Raw genomic sequence first — 18,800 nt, forward strand, 5'->3', positions numbered from 1 at the left:
CACTACTAAAGTTGTCAATAAAGATTGTATTGCTTGCAATACATTTCCCAAAAATAATTGATTGGTTTCATGGTTGTAGTTTATTCCCTTTTCAAAGATCTGTACAAATTGCAAACTGACACCCACTATTCACCAGTTAATTTATTGTTTTAATTTCATACAATTCAATTTAAATGTTTTAAACCCTATATATTCATACATTACAAGTCATAAGCAATTCCCCTCCCTTTCCTCTAACAGGCTAGTTTTATATCCTTCATTAGTTGCACATATGAAGTCAGAAGTACTCACACAGGCTTCTGCCCCCCCTTCTTAAATCCATACAAGGTTTGAAAAAGTCCTGCAGTGCCAGAACACAGACAAGCTGCAACATGCTGTCAAACTATTAAAGGGGGATGAAAGGTTTGTAAATAATGGGATTTTTGTGTGTATATTGTGTGGCATTGTACAGATTTGCCAGAATGTATATAAGGAAACTTTGGTCCACAGAGTGGTTGTGTTTTGGTCCACTGTGGGTCATGGTGTGGTTTAACCATAGAGGTCGTCGTCGTTGTCCTCGTTGAAGACTGTGCCACCGCTGCCACCAGCAGAGCCCTGGCTGGGCCCGGCCCCTGGCGCAGAGTTAGTGGGGAACCTGAGACGAGGACAGGAATTGTTTTGCTCATTACAGTAAATATCAGGGGGAGCCAGCTTGCCATTGTCAGTACATTCCTTATGTAAAACACATGGCTTGTTAGCTGTACATGGAATATGTATTTTGTAAGAAAAGTTTAATGAAAATCCCCAGTGGTGGTGTATCTAGGATATATGGGAGCGGAGATAAGTAACAGTATTATTCAACACCATCATCCGCTATGTATTATGTGCGTTTTGCTTACCGGAAACTTCCGAAGCCTCTGCTCTGCTGTAACGTCTGTGCGAACATCTCGTATTTGCGGATGTCGTTGTCGCTGACGGAGCGGCGGGCGAAACGCATGGCCTCCTCAAAGTGGTCCTTACGGATCTCTGGAACAGGGTCGTCCTCCTCCACCTCCTGTGGGGGCAAGAGGGATAGAAAGAGGTGAAGGGGGGGGTTAAAGAACTTATCTATAAAATGCAATCACACCTTCTCTTCCTCCGGTATTTGTGTAAATCAGTTTAAGGTTAAATGCATCATCCCTTGTAAAATAAATACTTTCTGTGTATAAATAATGAATAGAAATCAAAGAAATGTCCCAGTTGATTTACTCAGTCATTTAATATTGAATACAGAAATGTTGTTTTGTGTCTTCCTGAAATTAAATCTGCTGGTGATTTGCCCAGATCCTACATTATCCAGGCTTCACATGCACAAAGTTAGCTATAGTCTAGACTGCGTCATTGAACCAATACAGATTCATTAGTGACTAAACTCACCATGGCTGAGGGGTTGGTCTGCCTCTCCCTTTCCCTCCTGATCTCGTTCTCGATGGACTCCCTGATGGCCATCTTACAGGCCCTCTGGCAGATCTCTGTCAGGTCAGCTCCAGAGAAACCATTGGTCATCTTGGCCAAGAAATCCAGGTCCACATCCTTTAATCATACAGGGGTAGAGGGAGTACTTCCAGACAAAGATCAAACAGTAAATGGGATTATAAAATACATTTGTTTCACACACACACAGCAATTTTCATATGAACAACTTTTCCCACAAATCAATTTTCTACCCATTACATGTAGCCCAGTCTGGAATGAAGACATTTAATGAGCCCCAACCCCTCAAATCAGAACATGCTGACCGAGGTGGGAAAAACTGTTCAGTCAGCACAATGTCAGCGCATGGTCAGATACACATATAAATAGATAGAGGCTTGCCTTGGCGATGGGTGACTTCCTGAGGTTGGCTCCGAGGATGTTGATGCGGGACTTCTCATCTGGCAGGGGGATGTAGATGAGCTGGTCCAGTCTGCCGGGCCTCAGGATGGCCGGGTCGATGATATCAGGCCTAGTACGGCACACAGTTTAGTCATTTAGCTTAACCTACATTTCTATCTCATTTTACAGTACCTTATTGTCCACCTAAGAACAAAGTGCAATCAACTGAGGTCGGGAAGACTCCCACATATCATCATTGCAAGTAAAACCATAAAATATTGCGTAGAGCAGCAAGCCTAGTGCTAGAAATGTTTTTTTAAACTCAAATTTAACAGTGAAGCAGAGTGCTCTTCTTTGGGGTGAGGATGGCCAACCTATTGGTGGCGCCGATGATGAAGACGTTCTTCTTGCTGGACATGCCGTCCATCTCCGTCAGGATCTGGTTGATGACACGGTCGGCTGCTCCGCCACCATCACCCGCGTTGCCGCCACGCGCCTTGGCGATAGAGTCCAGCTCGTCAAAGAAGAGCACGCAGGGGGCGGCCTGGCGAGCCTGGAAGATCGAGGGTTTAGGAGGGTACGATATAGGTTCATTGGGGCACACAACAGAAAACGTTTTGCAATGGAAAAGGAGAATAAGTGTCTCACATTTATTAACCATCTTTTGTGCATGTGTAACACACAAATTAATGTCATACAATTGATTTTTTTTGAAATACAACTACAACATAAAATACAGGTAAATATGATGTTAGAGGGATCTCGATAAATCGGTTTAGCCTTACCTTGTCGAAGATCTCTCGGACATTGGCCTCAGACTCGCCGAACCACATGGTGAGCAACTCGGGCCCTTTGATGGAGATGAAGTTGGCCTGGCACTCGTTGGCGATGGCCTTGGCCAGCAGGGTCTTACCGCAACCTGGGGGTCCGTAGAACAGCACGCCCTTGGATGGGGTCATGCCGAACTTCAAGAACTTGTCTGGGTGCTCCACTGGGTACTGAAGAGAAGAAGATCGTGAAGGTTAGACAAACCATTAATTAAGCTTTTCACGTGAGTTCCAAATATCTCTAACAGTCTCCCCGGCAGGAGTTGTTTTATGCACGTGATGTCAGAATGCACTCACTATTCCAAAATGGGATTGTTTGGTAACAGGACAGTTAACACGCGCTGCCTGCTAATAATTATCTGTAGGCTATTTTTCCACTTGACAATTTAAAATTATTTCTAACAAGTAATATTTTTTTAACAACAGTTTGAATTGAGGTCTGTTCCACCTCCTCATTAATTCACATAGAAGTAACACATTTCAGTGTTGAGGACAATTTATGTCTGAGGCTTTACTGACCAAGACAAACTACTCTCTTCGAGGAGAGCCCAAGCACTTCACCAATGTTTCTGCAGATCAAGTATGCAGACATTTGTGCAGACTTGCACAAATTGGGAAATTCTGTTTGGTACTTGCATTGTCTTGCTTGTTGTTTTCCTAACAAATAATATCTTTAGACATGTGTGCGTTCCTATCAAAATTAGTGCCTTATATCCTGTATATCGTGTGGTCGTTTCTACTGTAGCATACAGTAGGTATGTATGGAGCATAATGTATTTACAGTTTTATTCACGTTTTCAAGTACTGCCGATAAATAATGCATTCTGATTATTGATAGATTGCAATGGATACCTATGATGTGTGTAAAATACTTTTTGAATGTTCTACTGATTATAATGAGCTAATGCTAAGCTATTTGCCAGCTATGTGTGGAGCCATGTTTGGTAACATCATACAATGTATTCTGGGTGTCAAGTAAATGTCTGTCAGACAAAAGATGTTATGAAGTGAAGGGTAAACTTCCAGAAGTGAATGAAGGGAAGTGAATTATTGTAGACGACACACCCTCTTCAAGATGAATACTTGCAAACAGACCAAACTCCTCGTATCTTTGGTTGACGAGAAAAAACAAACATGGCGGTGCACACAAACTACCCCTGGTCTGATTACTTACGATTTCTAGAAAGTGATTTACTCAATTATTTAGATCAATCGTGAGCTCACCCGTGATGTGATGAATTATGAATAGTAATTGCTATTGGCTAATTCATATTGTGGTTTCCTCAGTCTTTCCTCAGTTAGCACTAGGACTAATGTAGTCTACATTTTCCAGTTTGGATTATTGTGTATGCTATCGCTACTTCTGTGAATGTCTGAAAATTACAATAAACTGGTCACGTTCAGGACATAACTTTTTAAGGACTGTTTGTGACAAATGTTTCTGTGAGGGAAAAAAAGTGTGGCTAGCTCAAATGCTGACTGTTGCGTCATCAAAACTGGACGTTCTAAATAAGCGTTCTAATCACAGGTTTGAACGTACGCTGCAGGGGACCACTGTAGAATGATAACACCTGTAAAGGGATTCATCATTCAGACTCCTCACTCTTTCAATGAATGATACAAAATCAACAAATTACATTAGATCTTTTGGTATATAAATCTGCATCTCATCAGTAACATACCCCACGACTAGAACATGGCCTACCTGTACAAGCTCCTGGAGTTCCCTCTTGACATCCTCCAGACCACCGATGTCCTCCCAGCTGATGTTGGGCACCTCCACCACAGTCTCTCTCAGGGCAGATGGATTGCTCTGGCTCAGAGCCCACTGAAACACAACCCACATACAACTGGTTAGTGCAGCTGGCTTAACGATTCTCTGCTACAACTGGTTCTAATGCTCAATAGTTACGGCTGTCCTCAGATCATTAGCAAAAAGACAAATACTGGATGCTGCAGATTTGCATAGTGATGAAAAACCGAAGGGTGAATAAAGTTCTCAGTGCAGTAGAAGCTACTTTGAGTGCTGTGTGTGTTGGAGAAAATAATCCAGTTCATTACTCTGAAGTCGTCCATGGTGACGGCAAGGGAGTTCATGACCTCTGCGTCGATGGTCTCGTCCTCAAGGTCGATGAGATCCATCTTCTTCCTGATGGCCTGCAGGGCGGCTTCAGAGCACAGAGCAGCCAGGTCAGCACCCACGTGGCCGTGAGTCTGATTGGCAACCTGGAGGACACAGACAGACATGGTCACACATACAGTATCAACATGGCGGGGACTTCACTTAAACCCACTCTCAACTTTTCATTCTACCTTACATACACAAAATGTTTAATTGACAACTGATATAATAGAAATTCATGTGATTTATATGTTTAACTAACTAAATTATTTATATGTTTACGGTAATGGTAAGATAATGACTAAAAGTATTCTACCCTGTCACTGTATAATGGAGTGAAATGTATTTGAATCATAAGACTAGAATTATTTAATGTGTGTGTATAGGACAAGTTAAGACATTACCATTTAGAAGTATAGGCGAGACAGTGTGTGCCTAAGAAAATACCGAGAACAATTCAGCTGTGTTTGACCCGGCCTGGCTAGAACTCTGAGAAACTTATGATAGGACAGGGAGTCCTTCTCAAGGTTCCTCTAATCTCGGGGGAATGGAACTGTTGGCTGGGTAGTGATAAACAGTGGTGAGAGAAGGATACAACTCACCTACTGTTCGTGTGTATGTATGTGTGTAGGATATCTACGGTTTGTGTGGACGTATGTGCGGAAGTTATAAAATGGATGTCTTTGTGTATAATGGACTTCAGAGCACTCCCACATTCTGACTATTGCAAGCTGGGAATCTGTCTGTTTCATTCAACCAGAATCTTACAAACTTTGGGTTGCAGACTGAGTAGTTTAATTGAAGTTCAGTTTAAGAACATTGAGAACAAAATTCTCGTAACAACAAGCTCACTCTGTAAATGACAGTAGTGTTATATACACACACACACCTGCTCGAGGTCGACATCGTCGGACAGTTTCATGTTCTTGGTATGGATCTGGAGGATCTCCAGCCTGCCTGTTGCGTCAGGAATGCCAATGTCCACCTCCCTGTCAAAACGCCCTGAGGAGAAACATCACACAGTTAAGGTCAGCCTCACTAACCAGCATATAAATAAATACATTCAATTCCAATGTATTTCTATGTTACCACCAACCTTGCTGATTCACAAGCAGTAATGACAAATCATTTTTTTAAAGGATGAAGATATTAGTAAAATACAAGAGACCTCTGGCAAAACTAAGAACTTGATTTAAGAAGTGAACCTGTTACATTCTAGGTCTACAAGTGCACTGAGGGATCTTACCAAATCGCCTGAGGGCGGCGTCAATGCTGTTGGGTCTGTTGGTGGCTGCCATGACGATGACGTGAGCACGCTGCTTAAGGCCGTCCATGAGTGTGAGGAGCTGGGACACGATACGCCTCTCCACCTCACCGTGTGTCTACACAGGACAATTAGGGTTAATTACTTTTTCTGTTGACCCCAAGGAGGTCAAGTTTATGGTAGAGGGTATAATATTTTCATCTTATAGAGAATTTACTGTAGTGTCATTCAACCCTGGTCCTAGAGACCCATGTTTTAAGTTGTATTAGTTGCATGTACAGGACACACATGATGTACACCGTCCAACAAAATGCTTACTTGCAGGTAGGGCTGGGAATTGATAGGGACCTTATGATACTTAGGTGCCGATACAATATGTACTGTGATTCCCGCGATTCTATATGTATTACAATTCGATGTTATAAACAACCAATGCATTCAGAAAGTATTCAGACCCCTTCATTACAGCCATATTCCAAAATAGATTAAACTGTTTTCCCCTCAATCGACACACAATACCCCATAATGACAAAGCAAAAACAGGTTCATTTAAATTTTTTACTAAAAAATTAAGTAAACTGATCACATTTACCTAAGTATTACAAACTAAAGTCTTCTTAGGTATGACGCTACAAGCATGGCACACCTGTATTTGGGGGAGTTTCTCCCATTCTTCTCTGCAGATCCTCTCAAGCTCTGTCTATTTTCAGGTCTCTTCAGAGATGTTCAAGTCCGGGCTCTGGCTGGGCCACTCAAGGACATTCAGACTCCTGCGTTGTCTTGGCTGTGTTCTTAGGGTCGTTATCCTGTTGGAAGGTGAACCTTCGTCCCAGTCTGAGGACTTGAGCACCCTGGAGCAGGTGTTCATCGAGGATCTCTGTACTTTGCTCCATTCATCTTTGCCTCGATCTTGACTAGTCTCCCAATCCCTGTTGCTGAAAAACATCCTCACAACATGATGCTGCCACCACCATGCTTCACCGTAGGGATGGTGCCAGGTTTCCTCTAGACGTGACGTTTGGCATTCAGGCCAAATAGTTCAATCTTAGTTTCATCAGACGAGAGAATCTTGTTTCTCATGGTCAGAGTCCTTTAGGTGCTTTTTGGCAAACTCCAAGCGGGCTCTCATGTGCCTTTTACTGAGGAGTGTCTTCCCATCTGGCCACTGGTGAAGTCCTGGTGGTTCCAAACTTCTGTGTAAAAATTATGGAGGCCACTGTGTTCTTGGGGACCTTGCTGCTGTTGACATTATTTTGCTACCCTTCCCCAGATCTGTACCTCGACACAATCCGGTCTCGAGGCGATACGGACAACTCTTTCGATCTCATGGCTTGGTTTTTGCTCTGACATACACTGTCAACTGTGGGACCTTATTTAGACAGGTGTGTGCCATTCCAAATCATGTCCAATCAATTGAATTTACCACAGGTGGATTCCAAACCAGTTGTAGAAACATCAAGGATGACCAATGGAAACAGGATGCACCAGAGTTCAATTTCGAGTCTCGTAGCAAAGAGTCTCAATATTAGAATGTGTTGTCACTTAAGCATCGTACGTTTAATATTGTTTTGTGGTCCACCAGTTATTTTTCCTATTGCCTTTTCCGTTTTTTTCCCCACGTAAATTTTATATCCTGAGATCTTAGAATTTTCTGAGAATATTTTTAACAAGGAGGCATTGAGTTTAATATTATTCAGGTCTATCAGGAGATTGTCGTCAAATAAGTTTAGTTTATACTCATGTTTACTAATACCTGCTTTGTTTAGGTCCTGTTTATTTTTGCAAGCTGTTCCATTGCCAGTCCAAAACAGGAGGGTGGAGACAGTACTGTCTCGTACCCCTTTCTACAGCAATTTCATCAGATAATGTATTATTTGTATATATTTTTGCGAAATGTACGATCAGTTGGAAAGTTGAATGCTTCAAAAAGTTAATAGAAAAGGCCATTCAAGACTGTCGAAAGCCTTTTTGGCATCAATAGTAATTATTGATGAATCGCCATCTTGTTTCTTAGCACATTGTATTATACTAAAACATGTTTTTGTATGTAAGTGTCTATTTTTAACAAACTCTATGTATCACGTCTGGTAATACTTCTGCCATACCGTTGTTTAAGAATTTTGTTATTTTACAGACTCAAGATTTTCCTGGTTTTAATATAACTGAAATAACAGTTTGATACATGGAACTCAGAAGCACTGAATTTAGTGATGCGTGTTGTCATTTGAATAAATAGGGGTGCTACTTTGTCCCAGAATATCAAATAAAATGTTATAGGAAAGCCATCCATCCCTGGTGCTTTTCACTGTGAATGTTTTAATTGTCTAATATATTTATTGCTGGGTGATTTCCATTTTTAGTCATTTTTTCTGCTGATAGTTGTGTGAATGTTGTTGAGTCTAAGGCGGCTATAGGATCAGTCCAAAGGTTATTTTAATAAAGCTTTTAAAATTATTAATAGCATTGTTTCTGATTTTAAAGCGTTTGTATCCTTATCCTTTTTTAAACTAACTGGTTTTGCGTATTCATTTTGTGAGGGCTGCGAGGTGTTTACCAGGTTTGTTTCCCATTAAATAGTATGCTTTGAGTTTAACCTGTAGTTTTTGGCTCTCTTAAAGGAGTAAATTCCTGCTTAAAATTCAGAAATTGTATTTCTTTCTTTACCTTACCTTTCAAAGATTTATTTCTTTAATTTACATTTCTAACTCAAGATTTTACTTTTGCAGAGTATGAGATTAGGAGATTGATAATGTACGCCTTAAAAACATCCCAAATGGTGTTGGGGGTCTGCTTTTCTTTGTCCACATTTGTAAAGGTCTTCATTTTTTGTTCACATATATAATAAAATGTAGGGTCTTGAAGATGCGCTGTTCATTCTCCATATTCTGTCACTAAGTGTATTTTCTGTTGGTGTAAAAGCATGATACAGGAGAATGATCCGATATCGCTATATTATCGATTTTAGCTCCCAGTATAATGTTGAGTGCATTTCTTGAAAAAGCTATTCGAGCATTTGTTATTTTTTTGTCTTTTGTAGTTGGGAATAATAATCTCCAGGTGTCCTGTAGAGATTGTTTTTCAGCCTCTTTGGAGGTTCCTTGAATCCCTTTTCCCCCCCCCATGTCTGTCTCACTAGCTGAATGCATGATTTAGGTTACCTGCTAAAATAGTTCCTGTGAGTTTGAGTATTACTGAACAAAAAATAAACGCAACATGCAATCATTTCAAAGATTTTACTGAGTTAGAGTTCATGTAAACGAAATCAGTCAATTGAAATTCATTAGGCCCTAATAATGGATTTCACATGACTGGTAATATAGACATGCATCTGTTGGTCACAGATACCTTAAAAACAGGTAGGGGCGTGGATTAGAAAACCAGTACGTATCTGGTGTGAGCACCATTTGCTTCATGCCGCATCTCCTTCGCATAGAGTTGATCAGGCTTTTGATTGTGACCTGTGGAATGTTGTCCCACTCCTCCTCAATGGCTGTGAGAAGTTGCTGAATATTGGCGGGTTCTGGAACACGCTGTCGTGCACATCGATCCAGAGCATCCCACACATGCTTAATGGGTGACATGTCTGGTGAGTATGCAGGCCATGGGAGAACTGGGACAATTTCAGCTTCCAGGAATTGTGTACAGATCCTTGTGACATGGGTGTGTATTATCATGCTGAAGCGGGTGAATGGCACAACAGTGGGCCTCAGAATCTCATCCTTGTATCTCTGGGCATTCAAATTACCATCGATAAAAGACAATTGGGTTCGTTGCTTGTAGCTTATGCCTGCCCATACCATAACACCACGCGGTGCACTCTTCACAACATTGACATCAGCAAACCGCTTGCCCACATGACACCATACTGCGGTTGTGAAGCCGGTTGGACATACTGCCAAATTCTCTAAATTGATGTTTGGAGACGGCTTCTGGTAAAGAAATTAACATTAAATTATCTGCCAACCGCTCTGGAGGTCATACCTGCAGTCAGCATGCCAATTGCATGCTCCCTCAAAACTTGAGATATCTGTGGCATTGTGTTGTGTGAGAACTTCACATTTTAGTGTGATTTTATTGTCCCCAGTACAAGGTGCACCCGTGTAAAAATCATGGTTTATCTTGGCAAAGAAGAAATGCTCACTAACATGGATGTAAACAAATTTGTGGAGCAAATTTGAGAAGCTTTTTGTGCGTATGGAACATGAGACCAACACTTTACATGTTGCGTTGATGTTTTAGTTTATATGCACAGGCAAACATCCACCCACCCACAGAATAGTTATTGACATACATGCTATATTTCCTTTTTTGTATTTTCTTTTCAGTGTCCATGTAACCCATTGGCATCAGCTACTGCTATCGTTACTTCCTAGAGAACAGCAGTTACTTGAGCAAAGTATAATATGGTATTGGGGGAGGGGGAAAGAATATTGTATGTGACGCCCAAGACCAGTATATTGTATGTAGCTTAGTGTGCTTATCACTTTTTCCTGATCCTTCCTCTCCTCAGGGCAGGTGGCTCTCCTTCAACGGGAAAGGTTTCTTGTAGCTTGTTTAGAACTTTATCCGTGCTTGTGAATTCCATCCTTTGCGTTCTCTTCCATACCCATAGCACTGCCGGGAAGCTAAATTGAGATTTGATTCCAATTTCTTCCAGTGATTGATGGGAATGTAATCCGTGCAGGTTTTTTCTCAGCCTAGCAGACAGGTCCTGGATGAATCGAATGGACTGGCCATGGATTTTGATCTCCTTTCACCCCTGTGCAGTCAGCATGTTGACTTTGGTCTGATAGTTCCACAGCTTGACGATTACCATGCGAGGGTATTTAGCGTTCTTCTGTTTCACGCCATCCTATGCTATCGTACCAGATCCTCTGGTGATATATTCATGTCAAGTTCCTTTTATCAATTTGACCAGGTAGCTGGAAACGTCTCCCTTTTCCTCGTCTTCCGGCAGGACAATATTCTCCTGTTGTTTGGTCTCATTCTGATTTCTTGCTGATCCAATTAATCTAAAGTTTGCAACTTTGTTACCAGAAGGCTAATTTTGTGGTCTTGTTCATTCATGCACACGCCTTGTATGTGCATGTATGACACGATAGACTACTTTTTTAACAACAGCTTGTAGCAGTTTGTTTGTTTTGCTAACACACCTGATTCAACTAAAAAAAAAGTGTTTGAGCTGGACTTGAAAAAAAGCCTGCACACCCTGTGAGCCTCCAGGGTTGTGTTCAGTAGGACACATTGTAGCAAAACTTGAGTTCAGGTAGTACCTTCCCGTTTCACTCAGTTTCAAAACGTTCTCCCTAACAAACATGACTTGGGACAGGATTGAAGAACATTGGTCTATTGGATGAGAAGGAAACTGCATCAGAAGATGTGAACCCACCTTTTCTCTTTTTGGTGCAATGGCGTCCAGCTCATCAATGAAGATGATGGCAGGGGCATTCTTCTCAGCCTCCTCGAAGGCCTTCCTCAGGTTACTCTCAGACTCTCCGGCCAGTTTACTCATGATCTCAGGCCCTGAAACATTTAGCAGGCACAAGTTCAACTGCTAGGAAACGTCCTGATGACAAACACACTGAATGTGTAATTCTGACCAACAATGAACAACAGATTTAGGGTCAATCAATTAAAAATTCAGTCAGTTGCATTGAAATTCCAACTAAAAACATTTAAGTATTTTTAATGGAATTTCAATCCACTTCATGCATTGACTGAATTGAAATGGAATTTAACGAAATGCTGATGAAAACTAACAAAAGCTTTTGTCCTTCAGTCTCTCACCATTGATAAGGAAAAAGAAGGCTCCAGTCTCATTCGCCACAGCACGGGCGATCAGAGTCTTTCCTGTTCCAGGGGGTCCGTACAGCAGGATTCCCCTTGGAGGCTGAATGAAAATTAGAAGTGATAAAAAATGTTTTACATGAAAATGTAATTCAACAGCAATTCATTCACCTGCATAAACAAACCAAATCAAAATGTATGGTTAAAACAAAAAAACAGTTTTCGGCATGTATCTAATAATTGTACACAAGGTTTGATGTGAAGGATGAGAGGTGTATTTAGCTCACCTTGACGCCGATGGCCTTGAACAGTGCTGGGTGTCTCAGGGGCAGCTCCACCATCTCCTTAATCTGGGCCAGCTGCTTCCTCACACCACCAATGTCATCATAGCCAACCTCATTCAGAGACTCCTCTTCATCCTGAACACAGAAATAGATGTGGTTAGTAAAGCATAAGAAACTAGGGCAAAAGGCTACAGATAGCATACAAATGTAAGAAATTGTTTTCTACGATCAGAAAAATCAGGAATTCCTGAACAATCAAGAAAAATCCCATCTCTGAAAACTCCAGCTTTGATGTTAACTTGCTCTCATGCACAATATCCAACTGAAGATGTAGTAATAGAGACTTGCTGCTCTATAGAAAACTGCAGCAGTGCTGGTACTGAATATAGCCGTACCTCTCGTTTGATGGGCTCCCCCTCACAGTGGATGACTGTGTCTGGGGCCACAATGCAGTAAGGGTTGGGGTCCGTCTCCACTACCTTGAACTCCACAGCTCGCATGCCTCCCCTCACCAGGAAGATGTCCCCTACAAACAGAGATTAAGCATTGACCCCAATGCCTAATCCTCTGGCCTTGGCGTTTTTCATAATCATATTGTGAGACACATTGGCTGTGCCAGCAAACAAGGGTTGTTCGTACAAACAAATCGAAAGAACACTCTGAATCGAAGTGAAACAGGGAGGGACCATCTGTACTTATCAAATAAAAAAATACTTGTTTTCCATTAAGAAATCATGCATTAATGAACATGACCCTGAACATATTCTGGAGTACAGGGTCATGTTCAAGTGGAGGAAGTACCTCCTCAGTTTCAAAACGTTTAATCTCATGTGGTGCCTGCCTTAACACACCCCAGGGTGTCCTTTGGATCACAGTTTCCCAAACTCGGTCCTGGACCCATCCTGGTTGTATGTTTTGGTTTATGCCCTAGCACTACATAGCTGATTAAGGACAAAAAACAAAACATGCGGGGGGGGCACAGGACCGAGTTTGGATCACTGTTACCTTTCCTGATGGGCCTGTAGGCCTCCAGGAAGTAGGGCTTGAGGTAGACCTCAAACAGGTTCCCTGTGATCCCCTCCACAGTGTCATCAATGGGCAGAACGTGGATCCGCTTCCCATACTTCACGTCTGGGCATGGCTGAATACTGTGGGACCACCAAAATAATTAATTATGTCAGGGCTTTACTGTACATTGAAGGAGGAGCAGAGGTCTGGTTTTACACATGATGCTGCATTGATGCCAAAGTTATCCAGTTCCATCTCACCTGATAACATCTCCCAGGCGGACTCTTAGGTTGTTGCGGACCACTCTGTTCATGCGGACCTTCTCGTCGGAGCAGGTGTCATCAGAGAGCACGATGCAGACCGTCTCCCGTCTCTTCTTTCCTTTCATCAGCACTGTGTCTCCCCTGAACAGCTGCAACTCGTCCATCTTGGCCTAGGGCGGGACAGAGGAATCAGTCAGACACTAAATCCTATTTATTTAACATAGAACCTCCAACAGTGAAAATGTAACAGTCTCACACAGCCCGCAAAACTTGAATGAGTGAGTTACTGGTGAAACAAATATGTATCACTCAAGTGCAGACTGGGGGTTCACTAAAATGTCCCAGCCCCATTCATTCACCCCACCAATGCCTCACCTGAGACAGCGAGACCACACTGTTGTCCTCATTGAGAGATTCATCCACAACCAACCGGTTAGGCCTGGTCTTTTGCTTTAAAATCGCTGTGGATAGATCATCATTTTTCGATCTGAGGGAAAATCAAAGAGATGCTAAATATATCAGCTGGCAAGATGTAACATACTTGATCATTAAACCTGGGAGTACATACTGACAAGCTAGTTGACTGTAGGAAAGTTTTGCTAAGCGATAAAAGGGTTTCCTTTAACCCTTAGTGTGATGTAATGAGCTTATTATATCAAATCAACTGTAGTCTCTTTGGGTGAAAAGTAAAGTGTCCCTACTGACTAGAGATAGAAACTTAGAATAACTATTGGCCAGTTGCTTTCAGTTTCTAATTATACAGTAGTGAAACTAACTACTAGAATGGGCATTCTACTTTGATGGGTTTTGAAATGTAATCTGCCACACTGTTAGCTCGTTAGCAGAATTAACAGGAAAGTAGAGTATTATTATTTTATGAACAATAAAACAAATAGAAAAACAGAAATATACAAACAGTAAACAAACAGACAAAGGTATTAAATGTTGAGATACATTTTCAATTTGTCAAAAAGTATTATGGTATGTATTGCTTTTTTGATTTTAAACTTGATCATTTCAAACTAATGTTTCAATTCTATCTTAAACAATGTGAAGACTTTGTTCCAGTTCACTTATCCTAGGGCTACATTCCAGCAGAGGGAATAGTAACATCTTGATAGAGATTTCATTACACAGTGCCTTCGGAAAGTATTCAGACCCTTTGACATTTTGTTATGTTAAAAAAATATTTTCCCTCATCTACACACATAACCCCATAAGGACAAAGTGAAAACAGGTTTGTACATTTTTGGAAATGTGTTAACAATAAAACATACCTTATTTAATTAAGTATTCAAACCATTTGCTATGAGACTCGAAATTGAACTCCGGTACATCCTGTTTCCATTGATCATCCTTGAGATGTTTCTACAACTTGATTGGAGTCCACCTGTGGTCAATTCAATTGACTGGACAAGATTTGGAAAAGCATACCTGTCTATATAAAAAGTCCCACAGTTGAGAATGCAGGTCAGAGCAAAAACCAAGCCGTGAGGTTGAAGGAATTGTCCGTAGCGCTCCGAGACAGGATTGTGTCAAGGCACAGATCTGGGGAAGGGTACCAAACAATTTCTGCAGCATTGAAGGTCACCAAGAACACAGTAGCCTCCATCATTCTGAAATGGAAGAAGTTTGGAACCACCAAGACTCTTCCTAGAGCTGGCCGCCAGGCCAAACTGAGCAATCAGGGGAGAAGGGCCTTGGTCAGGAACTCGATGGTCACTCTGACAGAGCTCCAGAGTTCCTCTGTGGGGATGGGAGAACCTTCCAGAAAGACAACCATCAGGCCTTTATGGTAGAGTGGGCAGATGGGAAGACACTCCTCAGTAAAAGGCACATGAGAGCCCGCTTGGAGTTTCCCAAAAAGCACCTAAAGGACTCTGACCATTAGAAACAAGATTATCTCGTCTGATGAAACCAAGATTGAACTATTTGGCCTGAATGCTAAGCGTCACGTCTTGAGGAAACCTGGCACCATCCCTACAGTGAAGAATGGTTGTGGCAGCATCATCCCGTGGGGATGTTTTTCAGCGGCAGGGAGACGAGGCAGGATCGAGGGAAAGATAAACAGAGCAAAGTACAGAGGGATCCTTGGTGAATACTTGCATCAGAGCACTCAGGACCTCAGACTGGGGAGAAGGTTCGCCTTCCAACAGGACAACGACCCTAAGCACACAGCCTAGACAACTCAGGAGCGGCTTCGGGACAAGTCTCTGAATGAGTGGCCCAGTCAGAACCCGGACTTGAACCCGATCTAACATCTCTGGAGAGACCTGAAAATAGCTGTGCAGCGATGCTCCCCATCCAACCTGACAGCGCTTAAGTCATACCCAACAAGACTCGAGGCAGTAATCTCTGCCAAAGGTGCTTCAACAAAGTACTGAGTAAAGGGTCTGAATACTTATGTAAATGTTTTTTTATTTTCAATACATTTACAAATATTTCTAAAAATATGTTTTTGCTTTGTTATTATGGGGTATTGTGTGTAGATTGAGGGGGAAAAAACAATTCAATCCATTTTAGAATAAGGCTGTAATGTAACAATGCGGAAAAAGTGAAGGTGGCTGAATACTTTCCGAATGCACTGTGTGTGTGTGTGTGTGTGTGTGTGTGTGTGTGTGTGGAAAATGTAAATTCCTTCTAGCTGAAATGAGGCTACAAAATCCTCAGCAGTTGCACTTTGAGTATTGTTATATTCTCCTGAAAGAAGAATAGCACCTTTTTAACTATTTGAAACTCCTCAGGAGTGAATGTAACAATGTGTGTGCTCATGAATTCTGGATAATCTTATGGTTGTCCATCATTATTTGATAACTGTTTAACCCAGATAATGCGGTTGTCAAACTAGTTCTGGAAAAAGAAAGACTTGCTTTTGAATGTCTTTATTATCACAGCTTGTATATCTACTATGTGGGGAAAAGTTATTTGTACATAAGGTTTCAAGTTAGAAGTACTTGTTTATGAAAGTTAGCAAGCTTAAAGGGGACCTTAGCCACATCAAAGCTGCATTTGAGTAAGAACTCTAGACCACCAAACTGTTGGAATATTAAATTAGGGATTATATTCCAAATGCAATCATTATTGTTGTTTTGTATGCATTTGATCTTAAAGATTATATTTGAGGTTTTAAAATCCTGAGCAGTCAACCCTCCCTCACTTTGGGTGCTACATATTACAGCTTTTCTTAATAAGGTTAATTCCTCCATATGAAGTTGAAGAATTTAGGATCAACCATTTTAGTTACTGACAGACGAACATCCAAGGCAAGGGAGGTATAAACTAATCTGGACAGACCTTCAGATTTTAACGAAAGTAAACGTCTAGATAAAGATCGCTTAACCAGGAGTTAAATATTTTTCCAATTTTCTCTACAATAGGAGACATTTAAGTTGGCCCTTTCTGATCTTTGCAAACTGTAATACCAAGATATGCGATCACATCTTTGACATGGATATTACAGAGTTTAAGTCAAATGTTTTCAACGCAAATAATTCACATTTCCTAATATTCAGAGATAAACCAGATACATGTGAGAAGGCATTAATACACTCAATCCTGTCCTGACTTCATTATGATCTTATCTGACAAAAAAGTGGTGTCCTGAAACAATTGTTAACATTCTCTCTTTATCTTGTATCTGAATACCCCTAAAACTATCCTTATTGATATTAAGTGCAATAACTTGTGACCAATACAAATAAGGAGAAATTGGGCATCCTTATTTAATTCTGCTTCTAATATCAAATCGCAGAGGTTCCATGGGATAATTCAAGAGCTGTTACTATTACTATAAAGTGTCACATTGAAAATATTGACCAAAAATCCCCAAAAAGTCTCAAAAATAAGTGTTCAACTGTATCAAAAGCCTTGTAAATTCTACAAATAAAATAAAGCCATAAGGTGCTCATTGTAATCTATCAAATCCAAAACTAGTCGGATATTATTACATGTCTGCCCTTCATAAAACCAGACTGGGTATTATCAATGATTTGATCAATAACCTTTTTAAGTCTTTCTGCAAAGATGGATGCAAGTAGTTTTCCATCATTGTTCATTAATGTGATTGGTCTCCAATTTTCTATAATCATAGGATCTTTGTTTGGTTTGTGGATTACAGAAATTAGGCCTGGTCATAGAAATGGGCAGGACCCCTAAATCAATTGCCTCCTTAAAGACATTCAATATAAATTCAGCAATATCCTTACAGGAGAGGAGTAGTAGCTATTAGGTACCATATAACTAACTACATAAGATGTATATTTACTCTTGAACGAAAAAAAAGGAGCATCACTGATGTTTACTGTACAAAATGCTAATGTTTTGCTAAACGTTTACATCATTCAGCTGTGCATCTAGCTAGCTAACAGTGTTGTGCAGGCCCCACATGACACAGCAAGAAAAACTGCGAGAGCTAGTGGACAGTCATTTGCACGAGTTTGCTCATAGGTAGCTAGTTGACTACCCAATTGTAGCAAATTCACTGTCAAATTAGCTAGATACATACACATCACTTAGCAAATGTTGGCACAACATGACAAACACAAATTCATGTCGCTGTCAGTTAGCTACGTAGCTAGCTAACGTTATCTACCTAAGCTGCTAACTAACAGTTTGGTAGATGGCTGGCTTTTATCTTTGACATGGCTAGCTAAGGTTAGCTTGCTAACCGGCACTGGTATAATCTTGCGGCCATATAACTCTGTGGAACAATATTATTTGCATGTATTCTCTGTTCTCTTCTAGTTATATGCCTAGCTACATCCATAGAAAACACATGCCGATATTAGCTAAAAGGTAGCTAACTTTAGCCAGCTAACAAAGCGAACATTATTGGTTACCGGATTCTAGCTAGGTAAAGTTAAAACCAACATTAGTTAGCAACGCCAACTTACTCTCCTCCTGAAGCCATGGTGCTCCGCTTGGTATGTCCAACAAATAAAACCTGATTTCTTCCTCTTCTCGTGTGTTTCTCTTCAGTGAGTGCAACACCAACAGCTAACTCTGGGTGCGTTCGTAAATTCACTCTGGAGAGCCAGCGAGCGCTAAGTGTGTTCGTAAATTCATCAGTTATTCTGCGCTCTGGCACACAGACGAGAGTGCTCTGAAATCAGAGTAGATAGCCAGAGTGAATTTACGAACGCACCCTCTGATCGGCGCTGCGGTTGACATTATGCCATAGGTGACATTTCCAAATTCAGATGAGACTTCAAAGTTATTGTTGATAATGCTTTGTGATTGTGAAGCATAACCTAGATAGAGATTCTTATTAAAAACACTAGTATATGACTATCCATCATTGATGTCTGGGAAACAAACATTTGCTTTTTCTGGCCAAAGGTTGTTGTTTTTTTAAATAATGCTTTTGAGGGCCTTTCAGTGAGTAGGCCAACTTGGGAAAAAGTGAGTCAGTGC

General features: G+C 41.0%; 1 protein-coding gene across 1 annotated transcript; it reads right to left on the bottom strand.

Annotated features, from left to right (window-relative positions):
* Positions 1 to 126: 126 nt before the first annotated feature.
* Positions 127 to 18,424, bottom strand: LOC135518192 (transitional endoplasmic reticulum ATPase-like). Its single transcript, XM_064943160.1, has 18 exons — positions 18,281 to 18,424; positions 13,764 to 13,875; positions 13,386 to 13,558; positions 13,123 to 13,265; positions 12,513 to 12,643; positions 12,121 to 12,252; positions 11,834 to 11,936; positions 11,436 to 11,569; positions 6,029 to 6,164; positions 5,672 to 5,784; positions 4,722 to 4,886; positions 4,366 to 4,488; positions 2,619 to 2,831; positions 2,208 to 2,386; positions 1,834 to 1,963; positions 1,396 to 1,551; positions 879 to 1,033; positions 127 to 634 (listed from the first exon to the last, which is right to left on the bottom strand). Exons 1-18 carry the CDS (start codon positions 18,295 to 18,297, stop codon positions 529 to 531), a joined length of 2,421 nt encoding a protein of 806 aa, XP_064799232.1. The 5' UTR covers positions 18,298 to 18,424; the 3' UTR covers positions 127 to 528.
* Between the last annotated feature and the right edge of the window lie 376 nt (positions 18,425 to 18,800).

This window comes from Oncorhynchus masou, chromosome 28, assembly GCF_036934945.1.
Source record: "Oncorhynchus masou masou isolate Uvic2021 chromosome 28, UVic_Omas_1.1, whole genome shotgun sequence".
NCBI lineage: Eukaryota > Metazoa > Chordata > Actinopteri > Salmoniformes > Salmonidae > Oncorhynchus > Oncorhynchus masou.

Bases quoted from the DNA above. Each gene is read 5' to 3' on its own strand.
- LOC135518192 (XM_064943160.1), bottom strand. The intron at 2,832-4,365 runs GTAGGCCATGTT...TCTTCTCTTCAG, and splicing joins AACTCCAGGAGCTTGTACAG to TACCCAGTGGAGCACCCAGA. The intron at 1,552-1,833 runs GCAAGCCTCTAT...GTATGATTAAAG, and splicing joins GGAAGTCACCCATCGCCAAG to GATGTGGACCTGGATTTCTT.